This window comes from Aristolochia californica, unplaced genomic scaffold (assembly GCF_029961685.1).
Source record: "Aristolochia californica isolate CCGP_79_NKW_82.1479 unplaced genomic scaffold, dmAriCali1.0.hap1 SCAF_6, whole genome shotgun sequence".
Taxonomy (NCBI): Eukaryota; Viridiplantae; Streptophyta; class Magnoliopsida; order Piperales; family Aristolochiaceae; genus Aristolochia; species Aristolochia californica.
Genome location: NW_027182257.1, coordinates 412,855 through 437,399, shown reverse-complemented (window position 1 = coordinate 437,399; position 24,545 = coordinate 412,855). Strand labels below are relative to the sequence as shown.

At 40.7% G+C, this 24,545-nt stretch overlaps 4 protein-coding genes across 10 annotated transcripts; 2 read left to right on the top strand and 2 right to left on the bottom strand.

The window, feature by feature from the left end:
* The first annotated feature begins 2,712 nt into the window (after positions 1-2,712).
* Positions 2,713-4,852, top strand: LOC137934695 (protein CDI-like). 2 transcript variants are annotated; one of them, XM_068779183.1, is made up of 2 exons: positions 2,713-3,151; positions 3,698-4,852. In XM_068779183.1, exon 2 carries the CDS (start codon positions 3,758-3,760, stop codon positions 4,586-4,588), a length of 831 nt encoding a protein of 276 aa, XP_068635284.1. In that variant the 5' UTR covers positions 2,713-3,151; positions 3,698-3,757; the 3' UTR covers positions 4,589-4,852. The 2 variants fall into 2 exon arrangements, with proteins under 2 accessions (XP_068635284.1, XP_068635283.1); XM_068779182.1 differs by having other exon boundaries at positions 2,713-3,364.
* Positions 4,853-5,925: 1,073 nt separating this feature from the next.
* On the top strand, positions 5,926-9,598 carry LOC137933949 (gamma-tocopherol methyltransferase, chloroplastic). The gene is made up of 6 exons (XM_068778089.1): positions 5,926-6,339; positions 7,393-7,562; positions 8,156-8,260; positions 8,615-8,818; positions 9,064-9,166; positions 9,259-9,598. The coding sequence occupies exons 1-6, from the start codon at positions 6,003-6,005 to the stop codon at positions 9,360-9,362; spliced, it is 1,023 nt and encodes a 340-aa protein (XP_068634190.1). The 5' UTR covers positions 5,926-6,002; the 3' UTR covers positions 9,363-9,598.
* A 127-nt stretch (positions 9,599-9,725) lies between these two features.
* Positions 9,726-14,600, bottom strand: LOC137934559 (uncharacterized). Of its 4 annotated transcripts, none has more exons than XM_068778977.1 (4): positions 14,294-14,600; positions 12,722-12,967; positions 12,484-12,588; positions 9,726-10,919 (listed from the first exon to the last, which is right to left on the bottom strand). In XM_068778977.1, the coding sequence occupies exons 2-4, from the start codon at positions 12,909-12,911 to the stop codon at positions 10,171-10,173; spliced, it is 1,044 nt and encodes a 347-aa protein (XP_068635078.1). In that variant the 5' UTR covers positions 12,912-12,967; positions 14,294-14,600; the 3' UTR covers positions 9,726-10,170. The 4 variants fall into 4 exon arrangements, with proteins under 4 accessions (XP_068635078.1, XP_068635079.1, XP_068635080.1 ...); XM_068778978.1 differs by having other exon boundaries at positions 9,726-10,910; XM_068778979.1 differs by lacking the exon at positions 12,484-12,588.
* Positions 14,601-17,008: 2,408 nt separating this feature from the next.
* Positions 17,009-23,786, bottom strand: LOC137934787 (uncharacterized). 3 transcript variants are annotated; one of them, XM_068779315.1, is made up of 8 exons: positions 23,620-23,786; positions 23,410-23,483; positions 22,726-23,069; positions 21,339-22,598; positions 21,202-21,251; positions 20,997-21,102; positions 20,799-20,857; positions 17,009-17,196 (listed from the first exon to the last, which is right to left on the bottom strand). In XM_068779315.1, the coding sequence occupies exons 4-8, from the start codon at positions 21,438-21,440 to the stop codon at positions 17,145-17,147; spliced, it is 369 nt and encodes a 122-aa protein (XP_068635416.1). In that variant the 5' UTR covers positions 21,441-22,598; positions 22,726-23,069; positions 23,410-23,483; positions 23,620-23,786; the 3' UTR covers positions 17,009-17,144. The 3 variants fall into 3 exon arrangements, with proteins under 3 accessions (XP_068635416.1, XP_068635415.1, XP_068635417.1); XM_068779314.1 differs by lacking the exon at positions 23,620-23,786 and having other exon boundaries at positions 23,410-23,536; XM_068779316.1 differs by lacking the exons at positions 23,410-23,483; positions 23,620-23,786 and having other exon boundaries at positions 22,726-23,106.
* Positions 23,787-24,545: the final 759 nt, after the last annotated feature.

Sequence of the window (24,545 nt, the reverse complement as noted above, 5' to 3'; positions counted from 1 at the left end):
AAGGAATCAAAAAATCGAATTTCAACAAATGTATTTTCTCCTCTGCCGGCACGAACAGTAGTGCCAAGAATTGAGACCGCCACGACATCCAATCGACTTTCGTCCCGGACTACAAAACCCAGTCGGGGGATGGAGGAAGCGAATCGAAAAGCGACAAAAGAACAAGCAAATCAAAACGCTAATATTGAGCGCTCGAGAAACAAAAAAACAGGAGATAAAATCTCAAGCACTCCTACCCAGATTCTGCAAAACAGGAAAAAGAAGGCAGAATCGGGTGCGGTGATGGAACTGCCTCTCTCAGTCCCAGACAGCTGCTCCAAATGCAACCGACCCAGAAGAGCAGAGTATGCTCGTCAGAAAGAGGGGAGGGACGCACGGCTAAAGAAATTTCAGGCCGGTAAGAACGCTGATAATCCTAGGTTGCTTGCTGCTTCTAAGAGTAATTCTGGCAGCAAGTTCAACATCCCAGGAGCTGAGAAGAAGGCCATTCTGATTAGAGATGAAAACCCCCCACAGAAACAGAGGATGAAGAAGATGCCTGAGAACCCAATCGATGCTAGAAATTCAGTCGAGGTTTGTCCGTCACACCAGGGGAGGAGTCGACAGACAAATCGAAAATATGAAAGCAAATGCTCAAATGCGAAAGAGGACGCTTGGACTCGAACGAGCAGCGAGTCTCCGACTCTCGAGACTAGCAGTGTGTCTGACTCATCACTGAGTCGTCAAACTTCCAGTTCCTCCTGGTCGCTACCCAGGCCTCCAACGGCGACGACAACGTGGAGTAGCAGAACCTCAGGTTTGAAGAAGGCGAAGAATCGAATAGTCCCTATTACACCTTACATAGGTCCGACATTTCTCTCGAGGAACAAGACCTTGCGCGCCCGGCGCATTACTACCATCAATCACAAGGCCGAGGAGAGACGACGACGAAGCAGAGGCAGCTCCTCCTCTTCCTCCTCCTCGAAGTCTTCTCCACGGGCTTTTGCTGACTGCCGACTCCGGGAGGCGGAACCCGTTAACACCAGGAAGACCGAGAGGCCAGGGCGATTAAAGAGGCTGAAGAACAAACTGTCCGTCATCTTCCACGACCACCACCATCACCATCATCACCACCATCATGACCGTGGCCGTAGTGGAATCGACGATGACTCGGACAGCGATGCGACGCCACCTGATGACCGCACCCATAAATCCTTCTGGAGATACATCCGGAAAGCCCTCCATAGGAAACCTGACCAAGGGAAGATGTCCGCAGAGGAGGTCGACGGCGATCGGGCAGCGAGGACATTGGGGAATCCAGAGCACGGGTATCTTTACTCTCTCATGGAAACTTTTCTCAGACATGTAATGCGAGGGTCGAGGAAACGCCGGGACATGGCTTTGAATAAGCAGAAAAGCTCGAGGAAAATCGGGGAGAATCTACGAACAGGGAAGAGCAAAAAACTGGGTCGGTGGCAAAACCTCCATAGACGAGGTGGTGTTAAGCTGGTGAACAGAAAGAAGCCCCGCATTGCCTTGGGAGCCCGGAGATCGCACGACAAGAGCTAAAAATGGGGACCGGTTTATGTAATTACACAAATCAGCAAAACACTCTTACGGCGACTGCAATTACATATATATAAACCCACATTAGAAGCAATAAAAATCTCTGCAATGAAATCCCACGATCATCCGAGCAGAAGGAGAAAATCATAAACATCATTTATCTATATAAAAGGGAATAATAATATATTATCTTTTTTTTTTTGTAAAATAATAACACAAATAACTAACTTTTGAATTTATTTTAACAAATATCCAATTCAAATATATTATGCAATCAAAGGTGACATATAAACTTTGACCGTTTACATAATACTATGTCACTATGCCACATCAGCACCTGAATGCCATAGCTTATAGATGATGTGTCCAATAACACCACGATAACTAATGTGGTAAGGTAATATGGTACCTCATAAGTGGTCAAAGTTTATGTGTCACCTTTGATTGTACGCAAGTGCAGCAGTTGACTAATAAGTATTTATGTTATTATTTTTAAAAAATTAGATAATATACTAAAAAACCCCTATTTAAAAAAAACTCATTTCTGCCACAATTTCTGTTGAAGCAAAACTTGTATCTAGGTGTTCTTGTAAACGAGGTACATTTTTTAAGACTTATTTCCTTTTACAAGGGAGTTATAACCTTTCTCTTACCAAACAGTGTAATCAACTCCCCAAAAAATTCTATCCTGCACTGCCCATGACAACTTTCCGTTAATAAGTACATTTTCAGCTATGAAACTCATAGAAGCTGAATGGTCCCATCATTGATTCAACTCTGTACGAGATTTCTCTCCGTGATGAAATTCTGACAGCAGGCCGTGCATCAAACCTGCAAGAATCAACAGTTTTTTCAGGCGACTGTCTCGCTGTGAATTTCCTGATCATACGAGGACAAACCAGACATAGCCTGTCCCTTTCTGATGGGTCTTCCTCAAGAAATTGTATCGGCAGAACCTGCAAATTCATGTTGGTCAGGACAAACAAGGGCGCCATATATCATAAATCACAGCTAAGAACTGCTTCACGGGTAAGATCTGGTAGGCGTTAGTTATGTACTATCGACTGATTTCCTGACACGGAAAAGTGACATATCATGACTCACTCCGACCGACAACTCGCCTTACGTACATCGGGACGTAAACCTGCTCTTCGCCTGCCTTCTCCCTCCTCCCTCCTCCCTCCTCCCTCCTCCGTCACTGTTGGACGAAGAGAACGTGACGAAGCAGACAATGTCAGGTCTAAGGAAAGGTCATGTAATGTCGCTTCTTTCCGATTACGTGAAGCCGGATGCCTCGCTGGCCGGTGCATGGATTTGCTGAAACCTACGGTTCAGCTCTGCCTTCCAGTCTGTTAGCCGTCTTTCCCTGTTTCCCACCTCTGCCCTACGGTTCTGCAAGAGATTGTCACTCTCCAGTGTTCGAAATCCACGCGCTCCAGACTGATGGCCCCACTCACAAACGCAAATGAACGGTCTCCAATCCTCCATCGAAGCCGGCGGGACACGCTTTCATCGGCCCCACCTCAGCGGCTAGGATCTGACCGGCGACGACTGCCGGTGGGCGGACTTGCGTTCTCCCCCGCAAAATCCTCGCCGCCGGAAAATGGTTAAAAAATACCCGCACTTAATTTCGAACTTTCCCACGATTATCCCATCGCCCCTTCCGGTTTTCCGCTATTTAAGCGCGGGGCCTCGCCTCCCCTTCCATTAGTGCCACCTCCGTCCACCGGTGGAAAAAGAGCCAAAACACCCTTGTGGGAATTTCGAATGGTGTGGTTTCTCCAAGCCCTAGATCCTGTCGTCGTTGTTCGTTTTATAGGTACGGATTGTCGGCATCGGCTCGCAAAGGGCTGGTAGGATCTGTGGTTTCTTAAAGTTGGGTTGCTGAAGGGCTTGGTTAGGCTTTCTTGATTTTGGAGGACGTGACTCTCCGATGATATGGATGTGTTTATTTTTTTCGTTTCCGGCATGTTTGTTGGGAAGATAATGCTTGTTTCCGGATCTGTAATGGTTTCCTCTAACGGAATTGAGTCTCTGTTTTCTTGTTTTTTGCTTTTCTGGAATTTGGATCGAAGATAGCTTCGTAAATGACTTCCTGTTTGAGGAAATTTTGGAGATTGTCTAATTGTTTCGGTTTGGTTCTTGTTGGCAGATCTGGGTCTACTGGTCTTGTTTCGGCGGCTACACTAGCAGAGCGGATCTTGCATTTTGAATGTCATCCATCATGGTTGAAGACTCGAGTGGGAATGGCCTTATCTGCGCCGATTCAGTCTCTGAACACGTACCAAACGGATATTCTGAGACAAATTTGAGCAATGGAAATGCAAAAGTGTTCAAAATATTCATAGGCTATGATCCTCGCGAAGATCTTGCCTATGAGGTCTGCCGTTACTCTCTTCTGAAGCGGGCAACCGTTCCGGTGGAAATTCATCCAATCAAACAGTCTGAGTTGAGGAACAAAGGTCTTTACTGGCGTGAGAGGGGTACCACCGAGAGCACAGAATTCTCCTTCAGTCGATTCTTGACTCCTTACCTTGCGAATTTTGATGGTTGGGCAATGTTTGTGGACTGTGATTTTCTTTACACAGTTGACATTAAAGAGCTTACAGACCTTGTAGATGATAAGTATGCAATTATGTGTGTCCAACACGATTACAAGCCAAAGGAGACCACCAAGATGGATGGCGCAGTACAAACCGTTTATCCAAGGAAGAACTGGTCATCCATGGTTTTATATAACTGTGGTCATCCAAAGAACAAAGTTTTGACACCTGATTTGGTCAACTCTCAGACAGGTGCATTTCTTCATAGGTTCATGTGGCTTGAGGATCATGAAATTGGCGCCATCCCATTTGTCTGGAATTTCTTGGTCGGTCACAACAAGGTTGATGAGAGTGACCCAACCTCCACCCCAAAGGCTATTCACTACACCAGTGGAGGGCCATGGTTTGAAGCATGGAAGAACTGTGATTTTGCACATCTTTGGATGAATGAAATGAAGGAGTACATAAAGGAGTCAAAGGAGGATCAGATGACCAAGTAGATACTAGCAGATACTGGGAAAATTGTTCCCTCGTAAGTTGATGGGTGACCTCTCTATATTTTTGTCTGTTCAATTCTTTGTTGTATCTTTGTTAAGGTCCATATTCTCATGATTAAATTGTATAGGGATTTGAAGCTCAGGACTGGTATATCTTGTCCAACAGTTCCATTACGTGTATTGTTTCATATGTTCTTAGTTTTCCATGTAAAATTCTCTTATCAGTTGGACCTGTGAGGTGCATTTATTCTATTAGTTATTGATGCAGTGGATGGTTCAGAAGAAAAGTAGTTTCGACTTCTGAGAGTTGTTTTGATTATATGTAGCTGATTTTGGGAATTAATTTTCTTGGTAGTGTACTAGCAGTGCTGGATCTGGTGGGGTGTAAAAAATTCTCTGCTAAAAGGTCTCTATTTGTGGAAAGTATTAAGCTTTCTGATCAATGTTCAGTCATCTATTTGCTAGCTTGGTTGTTGAAATAGAAAAGAGAATGTAAATTTCTCCTAAGTTTCATTAAAACTAATGGCTTGGCACTCTGGGTAAGGGGAATTGTCTCCTGTTTCAATCTTAAAGATGTGATTCTGGAGAGGATTCATGGGTTGGTACCTGATTCTGATTGTGAGAAATCTAAATGCCAATCAGTTCTGCATCCCTGTAAAACTCAAAAGTTTATCCATGCTATTGTCAACCCTTTTCTTTGTTGATTCTAAGATTGGAATAAGAATTTCCTTCAAGAGAAACATGGTTTAGATTCATCTGTTTTATGTTTTCAATTTGTTATTAAATCTCAATTTTTTTTTAGAAATTTTCTGTGGTGCATGCTATGAAGATGTAGCAGTGCAAATTGTAATTGTTCTCTTGATTTCAGGAAAGAAAGCAAAAGAAAGGAAGAGCCTTTGTAAACACCATTCTGTTTGTAAATTTAAGTCCCTGCTTCATTAAATTATTTTCTCTCTATTCTATGATCTTCAAAAAGATATTTGAGAATGGTTGTTTTGGAGCAGCCACATGAAAGAAAACCAGAAGATACAGAGAAAGAAAGTAGCAGCATTTTTGGTTCAGGTGTCCTGTTTGAAAGTTATTTTTAATACTTAAATAAAATAATAATAATAATAATAATAATATAAATATAATGGAATTAATATTTTTCTAAATATAGAAATTTATGTGTACAGCTCGTCGGGGTGGCCTCTTTCTTTTTTATAGAATTTAACACTTGTCGACGTACGTTAGATATGGTTGTTGTCGAGGAATCTCGAGGAAACAAGGGCAGTTTAGTATTTAAACTCAGAAAAGCCACCCCGCCCGCCGTCCGCCGCCCATCAATAGGCCTCGTTTCGTGGCCTTATTCCTCACTACGAGACTGGTCAGTACTGACGCGTAGCTGCAGTTGTGGGAGCTGCTGCTTTCTTCCCCAATGGTCAGTCGCCTCCTTAACGCCTACGAATTTCCTTATCTCCAACAGAGACGCGGGCCTCTGAAACTAGAGAGGAGGCTGCCGGACAGGCGTTGTGCGAGATTAGCGCGCGGCGGCAGTAGGGGAGTGGCCCCGCTTGTGATGGCGCCGGGGGCCGCGAATCTGAGGGAGGGGATCGCGGAGTTCTACGACGAGTCGTCGGGAGTGTGGGAGAACGTGTGGGGGGATCATATGCACCATGGGTTCTACGAACCGAACGTGCAGGCTTCCGTTTCTGACCATCGGTCGGCTCAGATTCGAATGATCGAGGAGGCACTCGTATTCGCCGGAGTCTCAGGTTTCTTGTTGAATTAATTCTGGAGTGGTTATCTTGTTTGATGTTTTTACCAAACGTGAACCATTGGGTATTAAAAGAAGAGATACGAACGTAGTTTATCTCGACGAATTGCGGAATCCGGGAGTGGCTATTTACTCGTGAAATGTTTGGTTTAAAAATTGAAACAGAGAAGAAGGAACGAGATGAAAAGCAAAAGACCTCAATTTTTTTCTGCATCTGATCACAACTGTGCTCTGCCATTTTCTTCGTTCTTTAAAAGAAAGATTACAACTCAAACAATGGCTTACAGAATCAGAACTCTTAACTAAACTAGAACTTCTATTTTTTAAACCCGAAAACCAATCTTCTTATCCTAATTCTGAATCTATGTAATCTTAATTCTGTGGTTGCAAGCTAGTTTAACCTGGATTCCTTCAGGAAAACTTATCTTTTTTTTTTTTCCATTTCATCGGGGACTGTAGCTTTTTGTGTGTTATTTGGAAAGGAGAATGTGGTGGAGCATCTGTTGTTTTTGTTTCTTTCTTGCTTTTTGCTTTCTTTTCCTTCTATTGCTACAGTTCATGAACTTCTGTTGCTACAGGAAAATAATTTTCTTCCAATTCTGCGAGGACTGTAGAAACTTTCCCCCATTTTTCGATGGAGTGTCATGATGCAGCTATCATGCTTTTTTCTCGCTTTTGGCTTTCTTTTGTTCCGACTGCTTCAGTTCATTGCGTTTGCTATAGGTTATTGATCAGCTCTATCTTCTGACGCGTTTCTGCTTGTTTCGAATGCGGGATTAGGGGTTGGATGTTAGTTTCACCTACCGCTTATTACATTAATCACATTACGGGAACATTGATATGAACAAATGAGCTTCATTTAAAGTTTTTCAGTTACGACATCAGGAATTTATTTTTGTTCCGGGAGAGAATAGTGAAAATCCCGTCTGATTATGAACATGTTAGGGAATGGTTTATTTCTCTGTGGTTCTTTCGAATTTTTCTTTAACTTTGTTTGGTAATTTTGAAATGGGTAATTGAAGGATTGACCTTATTCATTTTGGTGATGCAGAAGATCCATTGAAGTGGCCTAAAAATATTGTTGACGTTGGGTGTGGTATTGGAGGTAGCTCTCGGTATCTAGCCAAGAAATATGGGGCTAAATGCCAAGGTATCACGTTGAGCCCCATCCAAGCTGAAAGAGCGGAAGCTCTTTCTGCTGCTCAGGGGTTAGCAAGCCAGGTATATGAGCTTCCTGCCATAAACAGATCTTCATATTGTTTTCATTTTCCCTTTTTGTCTTTTGTACAAGGCTTTAAAATCATTGTTTATCTGCTAAATAACTGTGATAGCAGCCTGTAATCTCTATGATTTTTATTTGTTCTGGCAGCTTAACTTTTGATGGCCATCGGTATAAATCACTAAATTCAACAATAGAATCAGTATGTTTCAAATCTTTGAACTTGAAATATGCATTTTAAACCCAGCTTGCATAAGATTGGCTTTTAGTGTAATATGACCTATCGATGATCAAATGCCCCATCATTCTATTTTGTGCATTTGCTAGACATATCATTCTAGTTGTTAAAGAGTAACATAAGTGTTTCTGGGAGTTCAGTAGATTTAAAGAGGACTAATCTTACTAATTAAGATCCCATAACTTTGATCAGTCACCTTGGGAGGATCTAACAAAACATCAACATGACTGATTTCTTTTGGATATCAAGCAATAATAGCATCTAAATGAATCAAAATGGGATTGCCTGCCCAATGTCCCATCATTTATGCACATCATTCAAGTCTCAATTATAACATTTTTGAAAGAATGGAAGCAGGTTTCCTTCCAAGTTGCAGATGCTCTGGAGCAACCCTTCCCTGATGGGCAGTTTGACCTGGTTTGGTCCATGGAGAGTGGAGAACATATGCCCCATAAAGAGAAGGTATTTCTCTCCTTTGAACCCTTATATTCCTTTCCAGCTGCTGTTCATTTGTTTCTTCTGGCTCTTCAATGAATAGGTTGCCGTCAAGTTCTTTTGCTTTAAGACTTCCTAGTCCTATTACAGTCTTTCTATGTTTTCTCATTTTCCATCTGCAATTGAGACTGTCTTTGTGAAGGAGGAAACTCATTCTATGTATTTTGTGTTATTCTTGTGTAATCCCATTAACAATGTAACAGAAACTCAGTTCACAAGAGAGGTTGGAAACTCTCTCCCCCTCGCTGGTGCAACTATATTCATTCTAATTCATGCATTTTGTGTAGTTGGTATGTTTTATCTGTTGCTTGTTCTTTGCAGTTCATGAGTGAACTTGTTCGTATAGCAAGCCCTGGGGCTACAATCATAATAGTAACATGGTGCCACAGAGATCTCTCACCATCTGAAGACTCCTTGAAGTCTGAAGAAAAGAAACTCTTAGACAGGATTTGCAAGGCTTATTATCTTCCTGCTTGGTGTTCCACTGCAGACTATGTTAAAATTGCACAATCCCTTTCCCTTGAGGTAAAATTGATATTCTAACATGAATATGTTTGCCTATCATTAGTATGAAGTTTGCTTCTTTCTCCAGATATATGGAAACACTGGAATTTTTCACATCCTTTGCTTTATATTTCATGAAATCCTATCTGTCTTACGACATCTTCCAAGTTCCATCTTTCACCCTTTGGACTGCTTACTGTCATTGCACTTAGTTGACCTTACAAGAGATCACAAGATGACTGCTGTGTACTTCTGTGCTGTCACAGGATATAAAGTCAGCAGATTGGTCCGATAACGTAGCACCGTTTTGGCCAGCAGTTATCCGTTCTGCTCTGACATGGAAGGGCTTCACATCGCTGTTTACAGCCGGTAAGCTTAATAATTCAAATGTTCTTCTCGTTTCCATTAGTGCTAGCTTTAGTCTGCTATGTACTGATCCTTTCTACTGTTGGATAACGCAGGCTGGAAAACAATCAGGGGAGCTCTCGTTATGCCACTAATGATTGAAGGCTACAAGAAGAATTTAATCAAATTTGCCATCATCACTTGCAAGAAACCGGGATGAAATACGACTGTCAATTTGTTTTCATTCTCGGGCCATCTAATAAATATTTTCTGCAGAGTAATAATACGTGTTTGTGCCATCTGTACCTTTTGATTAGTGTTTTACTCAGATAGGTGTTTCTAAAGACCTCTTCGACCTTTAAGTTAGCTGTATTTTCGGAAATAACTGACTTGAAAATTGTTAAATAAGTTTAATCTAGCAAATAAACCAGGAACCTGGACTAAATTTGTTTTTCACTCGAGTACAGGTCTCACAGTGACGGATTCGGTGACAAAAAACCAGGTCAGATCTGATTGAATCCAATTCAATGCCAAATATCAGGTCAAGTTTGATTGAATTCAGTTTAATCAGCCAGTTATATAGTTTTCCCTGCATTATAAGCTTTAGTAGTTCTCTGTGTGAAGGAAAAGCCCGACCACAAGTCTAAAACAAAATTGTGTTCACTGAACGAAACAAAGTATGACGTGAAATTTGACAAATAAACCAGAATATATGTTACAGTACCAAAGAAACTGGGCGACAGCGTCTCTCGAAGTTTCGTAAGCTTCTTCTCACCTTAGCCACCCTCGCTTTATCAGAGAATATCAACCCTGAAAGTACAATAACTAGGTGTACACTTTCTCCATTTTCAGACATCACACGTATACTTCCAAGTGCTCCTCCTCTCTACACATGCAGTTGCCAGACGAAACGCAACAAAATCAATGATAAAACATTTGGACTTGAAAAAGAAAAAGGAAAAGAGCAGGCTTTGTCGAGGGTGGTATCTTAAAACCAACAAATACTAGAAAGAAATCATCAGTAAACTCTACAAAATATTGGGCACCTGAGCCCCTAGTCTCAGCTGCAACTCCTTGATTGTTGAGCAGAGCTCCATCTGTTGCTCCTTATAGCTCTGCAGCAAAAACTCCTTACCTTCAATAACTTCCTTTAAATCCCCTACTTCCTTTTTCAACATCTCATACCCACTTGAATCACCTGTCACCTTTTCAACACCAGTAAATTGCACCTCCAAATTAGTTGCCCCATTAATAAAACCATTCACATGTCCATTCCTAGCTTCAACATGCTGGTTTCTGGCCAATGCGGGCTTTCCAGGGGAGTCTATTCCACCCACGCAGTGGTCAGCTATGACCTTCCGAAGTCTCTGGATTTCTCTCTCTGACTCAAAAAGCTCCTGGTTTGATGAATCAAGCTGAGACTGTAAATGAGCAGATTGGGATATATGTGTGTTAAGTGAATTTTGAAGATCTGTAATCTGCGCTTGCATTTCCAATATCATTTCATCTCTTCTCTTAAGCTGTTGTCGAAGCTTGTGTATCACTTCCCGCTTGCTGAAGATGTCTGAACCAGATTCAGAGACACATGGAGAGTCAGAACCGTTTGAATGGTGAAATGGTTTAGGGGGGAGCTCAAGGCGTTCAGGAGATGATCCCCATATCATGCCACTGTCCTTGTTAGATTCTGGTGGGGGAATTGTGAGAGGAAGTCCTAAATCTGTTTCCTTCGACAGTGGGCTACGGGGATGCTGCTTAGACTCCATACGTTCTGAGATCCCTGACCAAAGATGAGCAAGGTTAGAAGAGAGCAGGAATACTCAACATGTTTTAACTGTCCCAGCTTAGTGTCAAAAGGTACTTTACAAGTCAAGTAGTGACAGTAGAAAATCTCAAAAGCAAACTACATATTGAAAACAAAAATTATTTGATATAAAATAAAATTTGATATCCTCTCATAAGCAATTAGAGAATATGTAATTCCTCTCAAAGAAGTGAAAAATAAAGAGAGGAAATGATGTTTAAATATTATTTGCTAACAGAAGATAAAACTGCAGTGGCACAACTAGATTAATTGAATTGGTAGGGAAACTTCCACATCCACATATAACAATCCTTGATCTGCAAATCACAAGAGATAATAAAGACAAAGTCACTCAGCTTTAATTCTTTATGATCACCTTTAAGCTAGATTGGTTCAGCGGACATACTAAAGGTATTAATAGTTCTATTACTTGACATGGTATCAATGGCCTAGTACTTAATTATAATTCCTCAAAAGTTCCTATTGTTATTTCCGGACTGCAATTAAATGGCAACACAAACAAATAAATGCATTTTTTTTTATCTCAGATAGGGATGATCCATTTTAGATTCCTGTCATTTATTGCTTACTAAATCCATTCAACTGGTTCAGTCCAGTGGATGAAACACATTGTCTCTTGCTTGGAACACATCAGATTTTCCACAAAGACAAATATATGGGCTTGGTTGGGTCAGAGGAACAGGCCAACTTCTTTTTCCTATGTGACGAAGACGATTGCAACACAAGACATCTTATCTCATCAAATGCATTTTCAGAATGAGGAAAAGAAAACTATCCTTATGTCTCACAGATGAAAACAATAGCAGACAAAAGTTTGCACATCCAATGAATAGATGCCTGTAATCAACTAGGAAAAGGAAAAGTATCCTCATATCTCAAAAATGAAAATTATAGCAGATACAAGTTTGCACCTAAAATGAACAAATCAAAGTGACTACTACTACTTTTGTAACAAAGAAGGTTCCTGAAAAGGGAAAGTACAAACAAAGATTGGAAAAATACAACACATGAATAGACAAGATATCAGCTAAAGCAAACTAAAGAAAAGAGCTCTTAAATGGGGAAAGAATTTCAGACAGCAAGTGAGACACACTCACCTATGAGAACCAGACCCTAAACTTTCAACTGTCACTTAAATTGTGAGGAAGAGGATGGCACACACTTGCCTATGACTGAGACATGTTCAACACATTTAGTACATTTTCTGATGGAAAATGTAACCTCAACTTACACCTTTGTAAGTAAAAGTTGTCACATGGATGATGAGTGAACCTGTGATTGGATGCTCAAATACAAAAGCCACCAATCAGATTGTGATACCCAATGTATTTTTTTTACTTGCAGTGCAACTGGCATGGAAATGATTTTTTACTTTTTTTGAAGTCTAGCATAAATCATTAATTTACTCAACAAGACACAAAGCTTATGCTAGATTGATGTCTCTCCAGGTCAAGGGAAATGTATACAAGTGAACTAACAACAGCAGGATGATTACTGAGGGATGAAGTAAGCACCATACCCGATAAGCAATGGTAACACCCTTCTTCATCCTGTGTAAAGCAATAAACGTTTGAATGTATTGGGCAAGCACCTGCCCTTCTTTTGGAAGTAGGGTTCCTATTTCCTATATTAGCGACAACCTCAATAGTCACAAGCATTTACAAAATTACAATTGGCACACAAAATGGTGACTAGCAATTCCAAATTTAACAATAAAGTAAGATATTCAGACAAAAAAAGTCAGACTCTAATTGGACCTTTCAAGTCATGACTAGCATTATCAACTGGCTTTTTCGCATCCAAAATTTGCTTCACTTTGTAACCAATACCGATGGATAATGTACTCAACAAGGCTCCTCCTGCAACAAACACCCAATTCAGTCCCTCCCCCTGAATGTGCGTTGCTCTGAGATTTCTTGGTATTGTCCTATCTGTCTTTGATTTCATCTTTAAGTGTCAGTGTGGAACTTGAAATAAAGTATTCTGAAGGAAGCAAATGTGACCTAGTCCAACAAAAAAAAAAAAAAGATGCCAGGATAAGATACTTATAATAAGAATGTCCAGAGAATTATTATACAAGTTCAGACCAGATAAATCAGACATTGTCAATTAAAAAGCAAACAAACATGACAATTTAATGGTTCCCTCATTCTAGGATAAGCAAGGCAACAAATAAACACACAACAGATGCACAATCTCATCTGAGTTTAAAATTTAGGAAGGCCAGATAATAATACTAAATGAAGTACTAAATAAAAATGATCCAAAAACATAAACATCAACAATAACCCACCTATACTCATGAGATTCTAAAAAGTAAGTTCATTTAATAGTTGACTATAGTGAGCCTGTGGACTTCCGACTCTATTTCATAATTTATCATTTCTTCTTATTCACTTTATTAGAATACTCAATATATTATCGTTCGACTTAATTTCCAATTACAAGTTCCTCAATGGAATTTGTAATGTAGTCTCATTCCAAGTATTGCAACATGAATGGTACAAGCGTCTCCTAAAACAGTTTATGCTGTTCACAACAAAATCAGGATAATCTCAGGAATCTAACTTTCTTCTATGTACTGAGACCAAGTTCTCTGCTAGGCTGCAGTATAGGGAAGACTTGCGCGCAAGCTCAGAGATCCAGATTTTTTCTTCGTCAACCCCTTGTCTGCCAAATTAAAGTGATTTACTCCAAAACTTAGCTTGCAATAGTCTATGCCTTTCCCATACTCTGGCGCTTCTAGTTGTGTCATTTTCCCTGAAGACTTCCTACTTCCCATTACCAATCAGAATCTTCCCCAAAACCACACTTAACTATCTTGCATAAACACATTAACGGATTTTTCGTCCGAATATCTTCTGCACAAGTGTCACTTTGTCAATAGCTCACCAGCGGCTACACTCCCCGGCTTTGCCACCTCTAGTGTTTTTTGTTAGAAAATCAACACACTTAACTTCACCAATACGCCTTCCCCACCAGCATTTTCACAGTATATCAATCGGACACTCAAATACCAAAACACAGCCTCCACCGCATTGCTCGTCCTTCTCCCCGTTCCTAGTAAACAACTCATTAAATCCAACCATTCGGATCATCAAGTACATTCTCCTTCGACGGACGAACGCAATAAAAGGCGTGTAAACAACTAAACGTAGCAATTCAAAAACCCTAGAAGCCAATCAAAAGCCATCCATAAAACCAATCATCTGAGAACCTCCACAAAAAAAACGAGAACCATCAAACACGCCCGATCAACGCAAACAATACCCTAACAAAAAAATATATAAAAATTAACTCTATTCAAAAGATTAGGACAAAAAACGGACCTCATCCAAGTGACTACGATGGTTCCGATCCTTCCCTCTCACCTCTCCTTCGGTGATAACCACCAAACGAATCGGAGAAGATGAGACCTTCCTCTAAGAGTAACGCATAAAAAAAGGAACACATTCCTTCTCATCGAACTTGGCTGGTTAGCACTTATTGGGAAGCAAAACCCTCAGTTGGATTTGGCTGCTTCAACTGAGCGGATTTCGAAAATCTCTTCCACGTCAGTCGACACGTATAGAGTCTGCCCTAAAGGAACGGGTCTCCCTGTGGCAGAGCAGTTCTCCTCTCCCTCTCCCGCGCTGTGTCCTCTTCTCTTCAGCGACCGAAAATGAATCACTCGATTCCGATGCTTCCTGGCCCCGCGCCACAGCTAACCAACAAACCGCGAAAGCCCAAAAAATAAAAAAATTCTTTGGGTTTTAACTTTTCGGTTCAGGTGGCACCATGACAGTTCTTCGCATGAGAAGCACCTGAGAAGTAAGGAAATTAATTAAATATTTTAAAACACAATTTTACTTGTTAATTTTTCAAAATAATATGGAAGATTAGGGATGAGTACTCTAATGTCGCTTCTCACAAAAGGGGCCTCTCAAGGAAGCAAAACTTTCAAGTTGTTACTGAGATAGAATCACTGCTCAGAAAATATCACTGGACTTTTAAATTTTTAACCCGGGAAAAGCCTGGTCAAAATGCAGACCACACTGCCCTACAGAAGAAGCTGATAAATCATTCCTGCATCGACGAGACTGGTTCATTTGATTATGATTCTCTGAAACTTTATTTCTGATTCTGTTTTTGCTTCTCCTTCTCCGTAGTTTTGATTCATCCGCAGATCTCAACAAAACCAAACCATTCAGAATCGAAACCATCATCCAGGAAAATCTCTTCAGAAGACGAGACTCGCCGCAGAACTACCGATCACCACTGCGAATTGCCAGAAAGTGAGAAGAAAAAAAACAGAGAACCGTCCTGATTCCCGTCCGAATCTGATGAAATTACCTTCCTTACCTAACTGTTTCAGGAACAAGAAAAGACGACAACGACTTTGCCATTTACTGACAAGCTCGCCTCGAGTGTACTTTGAGGAAAGCTACGATTCCGAAAACAGGAACAGAAGGGCCCCAGAGAATAAAGAAAATGAACGAGAGAAAGGCAAACGTGTAGGTGACTTAACAGGCAAAGCCTGGTAGTTAGGATCGAGCCAACTGAAAACGTCTCTCTTTGTTTATCCTTCTTTTTCCTTTTCTGTGACAGCTCTTGAGTAGGGTAGGAATAAAGAAAGGAGACGGAGGGATCATATTTATGGGTTTCTGGGTACCACCGACACCGACCTCGACCTCGACCCCCAAAACGTGGACAAGAGAAAATGAAACGACAGTGCAGATCAAAGAGGACAAGAGAAGAGGAGGGAGGGGAGGGATTAATTTCTTAATTTTGGGTTTAGGGTTTAAATCTTGGTTTGGTTACAAATATATATTGGATTTTGCCCTGGCTTATATTGGATATAGAGGTTAAAGTATCGGAAAACTGATCTGTCCAGCCCTGTAACGCCTCTTACACAGTGTTAAAAAATAGCTACCGAGCCAAAATGAGCTTGGTTTGGGGCTGAAACTCGGGTGAGAAATAAGAAAACTTGAGCTGCTGCTGAGTTGATTCAACTCAATGCCACACCTACTTGTTGAAGAAGCTCGAAGTAGTCACCAGGAAACTTTGCATCGTCGCCGACTGTGGCGCTATCACCCCCGGAAGCCGCTCTCGGTAAAAAATTGCAGTTTCTGTTCTGCTTCAACGAAGCAAATCCTATACCGTAACAATGACTGGTCTTCGACATCTGAGATGTTACACAACAGAGAACAGAGAATCGATCATCAGAATTTAAGATACGTAAATCATTTTCCAGAAAGCACTCTTCTCTCATAGACACCGAAGTCTAAACCAGGGTAATCAAAACGAAGGTAGATCGGCAGGCCAAATGCAACAGATCAACACAAATACACAATCAAACTGGAACTGTTTTACAAAGAACTAATCACAAAATCTCTTTCATATTACATTGTTTCAAAGAATTGAAGAAACCACGGCTAGCTTCCGGCCATTAAGCGAGGATTGACGACTGGAGACAGTAACATTTGGAGAGAGAGAGAGAGAGAGAGGAAGCTAGAGAAAAAATTTTATCCCATGCAGCTCGAAATGCCGAAAAGAGAACACCTTCGAGGACTTTGAATTGTGCGACGCTGCATGAAAAAGGGCAGGACGCTCCCTCCAATAGGGCAAAGCTCATTTATTCAGGGAAGATAATGCTATTTCTTCATTTATTTCGTACAAGAGGGTCCCCTGCATTTCATTTTCTTCGTTGAAATCGAAGGAAAAACGAAGCTTGCAAATGGGCGTAAAATCGCTTTCCTTCGTATCGAGCCTCCCGTCTCTCCTTCCTTCCGCATCATCTCTTCCTTCTATAGCGACAAACTCCAAGTGCGTCACTGTGAGTATTCCAGTTTCATCGTAGACTTCTATTACGTTTATTTTGTTCCGTTCTGCAAGGAAATTCCATTAGAGACTATTGCTCTCCCAAGGACTCTTTGTCTTTTAAAAATCGAAAGAACGAAAATGATTTTGGAATTTTCTGAGAGGAAACAGTAATTTCAGCTTTTCAGACGCACCCACCCCATAATTCAATAAGTAAACATGTATCAACGAGACAGCTGCATATCTTCAGAAATTGTGGTTATAAGTGCTTAAAACAAAGATTTATAAGAAGAGAACTGCAATGACCAAGCAGTAAAGTTACAACCTTTAGACACAAGAAGTGGGAAATACACTGTTCCTGTGGTGACTTCTTTGTACTCACTAATAGTCGAAAGACCCTTTTACTCCCTCGAGGCTCTCTCCTAATGACAGCCTGAAATGAACAAAAGAAACATGATATAAAAATTCTATAAAATCAAGAACAAACAGAGAAACATGTAAATAGTGTTGTTAATCCCGATACGGGAGATGGAAGAAGTATTAATAACTTAAAAGAGAGACGCAGAGTTTCTTCACATGCATTCAAATTGCAATGTTCATAGAAGGGCAGCCAACAGAAACGTTTAAGCTGTAGTTCATGCTGATGCATGTTCAGGAAAACCTGAAATTTTAAATTTGGAGACTTGGAAAAGGTCAAATCAGAAAGTAACCAAAGATCCACATTTTAATTTATTTGCATTCTCTTTTACTTTTGGGAAAACTAAAGTTCTAAATCTATCACCTATCTACAAGATAAATAATAGAGTTTAAGAGAGGTACTTCAATCACTAAATATCACAACCCAACTGCACTCTTATGAAGAAAACAAATACATCATATACGCATCTAACATGAATGAAGATCACATGGTATGAGTAGGAATTTCCTTGGTTTTTTTGTCGGTAAAAACATGCCCAAGGGTGTATCAAGTTACCAACAATCATATATGGTTTTATTTTTATAACTCTGTTACTTCTATGCATGCTCTTGCACAGGAACTAAAGTTGCAACAGAAAATAGGTTAATGAAAAAGCACTGCAAAGAAGCTTATTGCAGAATAAAGTTACAGCACATTGCAGCCTGAGATAAATGGTTGCAGAAATTAATCGAGAATATAGTAAAATAGCATCCTACATAATTTCAATACATCAGAGTCAGAAACATTATTTTCCTGGAGTACACTGCCACCATTGAATGGGATGATTTTTATTTTTTTGAAAAGTTGAACTAAATGATATAATTTTGCCAAAGAACTGAACATGATTCAATGTACCATTAATATTAAGCAGAAGCAGCTATGTGTTAGGTTTTGAATCTAATTGCTAAACCAAGTTTTTCCCCTATCAGCTTCACAGTACTCTGGTTAGAGACTTCAGACTTTCAACAATTATTGGTCGACAACGTTTACATCCCCAGCTCTACTAGAACAGAGACACAAATCACTCCTTATCAAAGACGGCAGCAAAGGCAACTTGGGGAGGGTTCAGTATTATGTTTTGTGCAGCACCCTCTCACCAAGAAGAGGCAGCCATCTCATACAAATTGCAGAGTCATCACCCACAGGTTGAACCATATTGATGCAAAGCCCCTTTGTGTAACTCAGCAGTTTTTAGGCCTCTATAATCTTGAACCTGATTTCCTCTAATTAGTTTAATTATCAGTGCAATGAGTAAGCCATGTTAGATAGCTTGATCTTCAATTTAAAATTGAATGAAGAGATACTTGTTCCTATTACGGCAACACAAATAACCTACTATCATATTCCATACTCTTTCAGACTTTCAGCACAAGCCAGGAACACCATTCATGTTGCTGGTCAAAATGCACTGGTGAACCGGATAAGAAATAAACAGTGCCACACATTATTGCATCCTCAAGATTGTTCTTTTATATCATCTCTATAAAATCCAAGCATGGTAGCCTATCTCATCTCTCAAAAGATATGCATACTTTTGGAAAGTTCATTACAGCAATTCTGGAGGGGCAGTGTCCTACTGGAGGGCCTGACACTCTCATAACTGTACCAGACAGAAAATTTTCAGTTCATAAATGTAACCAAGTGAGCTCCATAGAGCAACTAACAGTATTCAGGCTACATTTAATCGCTTCTGCATTGTATAGATAATTAAGCAATATACATGATCCTGTCAGCTGTTCAACAAGATGGTATTCAGTTCAACAATGGTTGGACTACTGATTCAAATCCCATTGGCACTGCAATTGCTTGGAGATTGTTTGCCCCACCAAAGGTGAAATTCTTCCTCTAGACCACTTCCCTCAACAAAATCTTAACGGTTGACAAACTTCAAAAGCGTGGCAATCTCAACCTCTGCATCGTTTGCCCGTTCTGCAATGCAGAAGATGAATGCGTACACCACCTGCTCCTTTGGTGCCCATTTGCATGGAAAGTCTGATCCCATCAGTTTAATCGAATTGGCATCCACCTGTGCATTCCCAAAGATCTCACTTCCGCCAATCACATTGTGTTGAGAATAAACATCCCAAAGCTGGGTAAAATTCTCCTCTCCAGCTGCCTCGCTCTCATCTCTTGGAGTATTTGGAAAGAAAGAAATAAGATTTAACTGCAAATCCCAAAGGGTGGAGGAAGTTTAAAAAAAAAATCAGCATGGACCCAATATCCTCTTGGATCTGCACCAGAAAAGAGTTCAATTGCCTCAGGGACGTCCCCATCTGTTTCAACTGGCGAACAGTGGTACAAATGTCTGCCCCTCCCCAGCCTCCTGCAATGGAAGTTTGGCAGCCCCCCTCCCCTGCAGGTGTTCTCAAGCTCAACTTCGATGGTTGCATCTTTGACAACCCTGGGTTGGCTGGCTTTGCCGGTGTCATCCCAAACTTGGATAGAGTCCCTCTCTTCTCCTATGCTGGCCCAATGGGAATCTCCAACTCCACGTCAGTTATGCTCCTTGCAGTCCTCCAAGGCCTCATCATATTCTCGGTTCATCTCTCCAGGCCTCTCTCATTGAAAGAGACTTGAAGGTTGTGATTAGTTGGTGGAGCCACTGGACAGTGTTCCATGAAAATCTCTGATATTGTTTCCCTTTTGACTTGTACTTGGACTTACGTCCCTAGATCAACAAACTCCTTTGCTGACTCTCTTGCAACCTCCGATCCCTTGTTGTATCAAGACCCCTGATTTGATTGTATTGTGGTGTGTTTTTTATTAATACTCACACCATTCACAAAAGAAAGAAAAAGAAGAAGATGGTACTCATCCGCTGAAGTTTTTAAAAGTAGCTATCCTTTTATCTAGTCCACGCTTGGTAAGAAAAACTCAATTGTGGCCTTTCACCTATATTTCAGAGGCTGGAAAGAGGTACCTAGTGTACATTTCCCGTGTTTCAAACGGGTAGTTGCTAAAATAGTAGTTGCTCTTAAGTCTTAAATCTGGAAGTTGCTAAACCGCCTCCCAACATCAGGTTCTTGTGATCAAAGGTCAATTGACCAGACAAAGGACACCTCAAAATAATATCTACGGTAGTAACATTTGGAAGTACAAGAAACAGAATAGAGGCTTTTTAAAGAAAGAGAATAAAGGATCCAGTAGGCCAATGTCTAGCACCAATAAAATCTTCCGATCAAATGACAACAATTAAGTGCACGCACTTTACATAACAAACACATTTTGTTGCATTTGTTGTGCCAAATATTTTTGCTCTCGGGTTTTTTTTACTGGTGAAGCTTTATTTATTACTTGAGATACCATTACCAGATGAACTTACGGTATGAATAAATTCCTCAACACTCCCGCCAACATCGAGCGAGCCTTTTTTTTTTTTTTTTCCCAAAGAAGGATGGACTGGTTAAGTAGGATTCCCCACACACTCGATTTCTTATGAGCTTCGAATAAGACCAGGAGGTGAAAAGGCAGAAAATTTTATGGCAGCTCAAGTGTGTAAGCTCATTTTGCAAGCTCAATTTTTCATATTTCTCTGGAAGTTAACTAGAAAGACTGAAACTTCGGGTAGTGTCACTTACTTGTGCATGCAATATTTGTACTCCTGGCCTCGAATGTAATCTTTCTCACCTTCTTCCAGCTGAGAAAAGAATTGACGGATAAAAAAATTAAAAAAGTAAAACATTTTGAGGCAATAAATAAATAATATCTCAAATCTCTGCCTGGTCAAGGAGATAACGCGAATATTATGTAAGTCCTTAAAATTTAATATAACTCACGGGATCGCTTCCGTAAATGAGCTCATAACAGACTGGAGAAAGGCATTGCAATGCGCAATTCTCTTTCTCTATGACTGACGACTTGCACTTCCATCCCCAAAGTCCACTTCATTGCCACAAACCACAACAGAATCCATAAAGATTGAACATTTTAAAAAGCAATAATAACTCCCGGCCAAAAATTTGATCCCTTTAGCTAACCAACCTTTCAATGTCTGCATAGCAAGAGCCTTTCTTCTCTTTGATTTCTTCATCCTGCCAGTTTTAGAAAGAAGTATAAGCGAAAAAAAAAAAAGGAGTAAAAAAGAATAAATTAATCGAACAAGCGACCAGAATACTCACCGAGATCGGGCGAGAAGATTTACCTAAAGCAGTAACTGCAAAGAACGTTACGAGAAGAAAGGTAATTAATAAGAAAAAAGGAAATTGTGGAGTTCTCGCCATCAAAACGAGCGAGATGCGCGATTGGCACACTGCAGTAAGAGCTGGGAACCCGGCACAGAATTCCTATAGAGGTTGTTGTGCCGCGCTGACGGATCCCGTTTGAAATCAAAATGCTTCGGAACACAGACTCGAGTGTCCTCCTGCTCCAAGGCGTAATAGACTCAGGTTTCCAACCCTGTTATTGTTTTCTCGACAAATCGTTGAAGGCGATGCGCAGTAAAGACCCAGTGAGTTACCGACTCCAGACCGAGTTACTGATCTGGTATTCTGACTCATGGGCAGACCGGTGGGTAGGTCTAGTTGACACGGATTTGTGAAAAGTGGACAGGTTGTTGGAGTTGGACTCAGCCTGAGTACCTGCACCAAGTCTTTCCAGACTCGCTTTGAGTCAAGCTTCTGTGACGTGGGAGACTCGACCCAACAAGAATTTCTAAGTCCTCGTTAGCTAAAAAAAAACACAAGGTTCACCTCTCCACAGAATAAACCACCAACCAAAATGATAATCTGGGGCTGAAGTCTTCCCCTAGTACATATATTTATAATTCTTGTAGTTAAATGGAAATTTTATCCTAACCATCGGGAAGTACATAGATGAGCTTCTAATTAGGCTTAAGGTTATATATATATAAGTTAGATTGGATTTTAAACTGAGTTAGTCAGATTATAGGGAAAGACTCAACTGCTCTGTTCCCATTGAATCCATCCAGACCCACCCAGTTGATGTAACTTGATTTTTATATTTCCCATACGGTCTCTGAGTCCTAATCTGAAACCCTGATTCTACCTGGTTTTTTTAAGAGTGGAAATATTTGGGTAAAGGGAGAAAAGACAGGCTCGTCGGTAGCAGTTCTGAGGAAGACAAGACTTGGAGATGATTCAGTATACGTTACATGATTCAATCAACTCCGCAGGTTACCTCTTTTGTCTGTCCGGTTGAGTGGTTGAAGGCAGATTAACTTCATCTTTTGTTTGTTAACCTACTGAACTACCTCTTGTCCGTAATCAACTGGGTCAAAGTTGAATGACATAAAAGTGACTTGAAAGCGAAACCTTATCTCCTTATTACAGAATCTTTACTTCAAGTTCAAGCCTTCCATATTGTCTGGGAAAATTCAGAAGGCACTGACCCTGGGATCTGATGGGTTGCAGTGAATGAGTCTGCAATGGAAAGAACACAAAGTGAATTCGATCATGGATTTGACCATGTTATTTATTGAAAATTTAAACAGAAAATCCGTTCTCTGTAAAAACTAAAACGAAGAAGAAAAATCAGAGATGCCTTTACCCGAAACAGCCCATCTCTGTCCGCTTGATTTGAAATCCAGGATTTTCTGTCAATCTCAAACAGTCCAATATGCGGAAACTCATGGGGATGAGTCACAGAGAGTCAAGTTACATCACTGCAGTTTCGCGAAGACACTGGCATTGCTTTGAACGTTGATGTCTTCATGGCGGATTGAAGCACAGAGAGCATCAGTAGGCCTGCCTCTCTTATTGCGCTTTGCCAGGTCCTAGTGCTTCGCAATGTTGTCTCGTGTCAGGAATCAGGAAGGCGAAGTGATAATTTCCATAAGTGGGGTAAATGGCGGTCAGCATTCGGGAGCTATTTCCTATGGCGACTGTCCTCGTCTTCCCAAAAAGCAAATAAGGAGAGATGTTTTAATGCCTAGGGTTTAATATTTAAAGTTTAGAATGTAAGGTTTAAGATTTAGGGTTTTTTAATTTAATTTGACATCAAAGTCATTGAAAAGCTTTTTTTGTCATAAATCACAATTTCGTTTCGCATCTAGAGAAAAAAAAACAGAAACGCAAACATTTGTCATGTATGTATTATCGGTAGTCTGAAACTTAAAAAACGGAAATGAAGATTCTAAGTCCTGCTGTTCTCCTTCAAATAAGCTCATAAGCAACTAACTTCAGAACAGATTAATGAATTCAAGGAACTATGAGATCTGAGAGTTATACTGACCTGATTCACCTCATTCTCTTTCAGGTAAATGCAGCACAAGAATGCGAAACGAATTCATTACCTTCTTCTTCACCCTGCATTCATTACAAAATAGCTCTGCCTAGATCAGACACACAAACTATTGAACATCTAAGGCGATCCACTAAATGCAGTTTCAAAATCCCACAGTTACGCTCTCCTGAGGTAAATGCAACGCAGCTAATCCTTTACCTTCTTCTTCGTCTGTCTTTATTACAGAACAGTCCTGCACATTAACATCAAGGCGATCCATTAAATGCCAATCAATATCCAACAGCTAACGCTCGCCTGATTCAACGCATCGGGTGAATGCAACTCAACAGCGTGTATCCTTCAGCTTCACCTTCTTCCTGTTGTTACTGAAATACCGCGCAAAATCCAATAACGAGATCATGAAAAAGTTTTTGGTGGAAAAGACCAAAGGCATAAAAAAGCCGAAAACTCGATCATCCATGTGCTTGCCGCCTTCCGGGTGCAAAAAATAATAAAAAATAAAACATGAAAAAACGCAGAACAGATCGTGAGCTGAGAAATTGAAATCTTCAGAAATTCTAGCGAATTCAAGACGGTAAATGAAAGCTATAAGACCGGATTGTCTTCTTCGTTGGACAGTCATACGGACCTTTCGCCCTCTAGTCGACGCCTGCGCAGACTCGTAACTTGGAATGTAATCAATCTGTATCTATCCTACGTTATCGCATTTAACGCTGACATGTTCGGCTTGACGTGACGTGGCTATAACGTTTCGATCTCGGTGTGATACAACAAAATGACCTTTTCAACATTACACGAGGGGACTTACGTGGCGTTCACGCAAAGGGAATGATGATAACAAACTAACACCGCAACCGAAACCCTCCGGTCTTATCCTTTTTTTAAAAATAGAAGAGTGAAAGGTAGAAGTGGGAAGGGTGAAAAGGTCAATCAAAAAGCTCTGGAGAGCGAGTCGCAATATCAGGGTAGAAAGAACAGGCGGAGAAAGGCGAGAGGATTCTTGAGGCAAAAGGCTGTAAGCCCGAAACTTCCAACCAATTCACTGGGTTCGTTGCCTTGGTCGCCTCTAAGTCCCACCTACAGACTTTTTTGCATTTGAATCCTTCTTTATTGGGCCTTCCTCG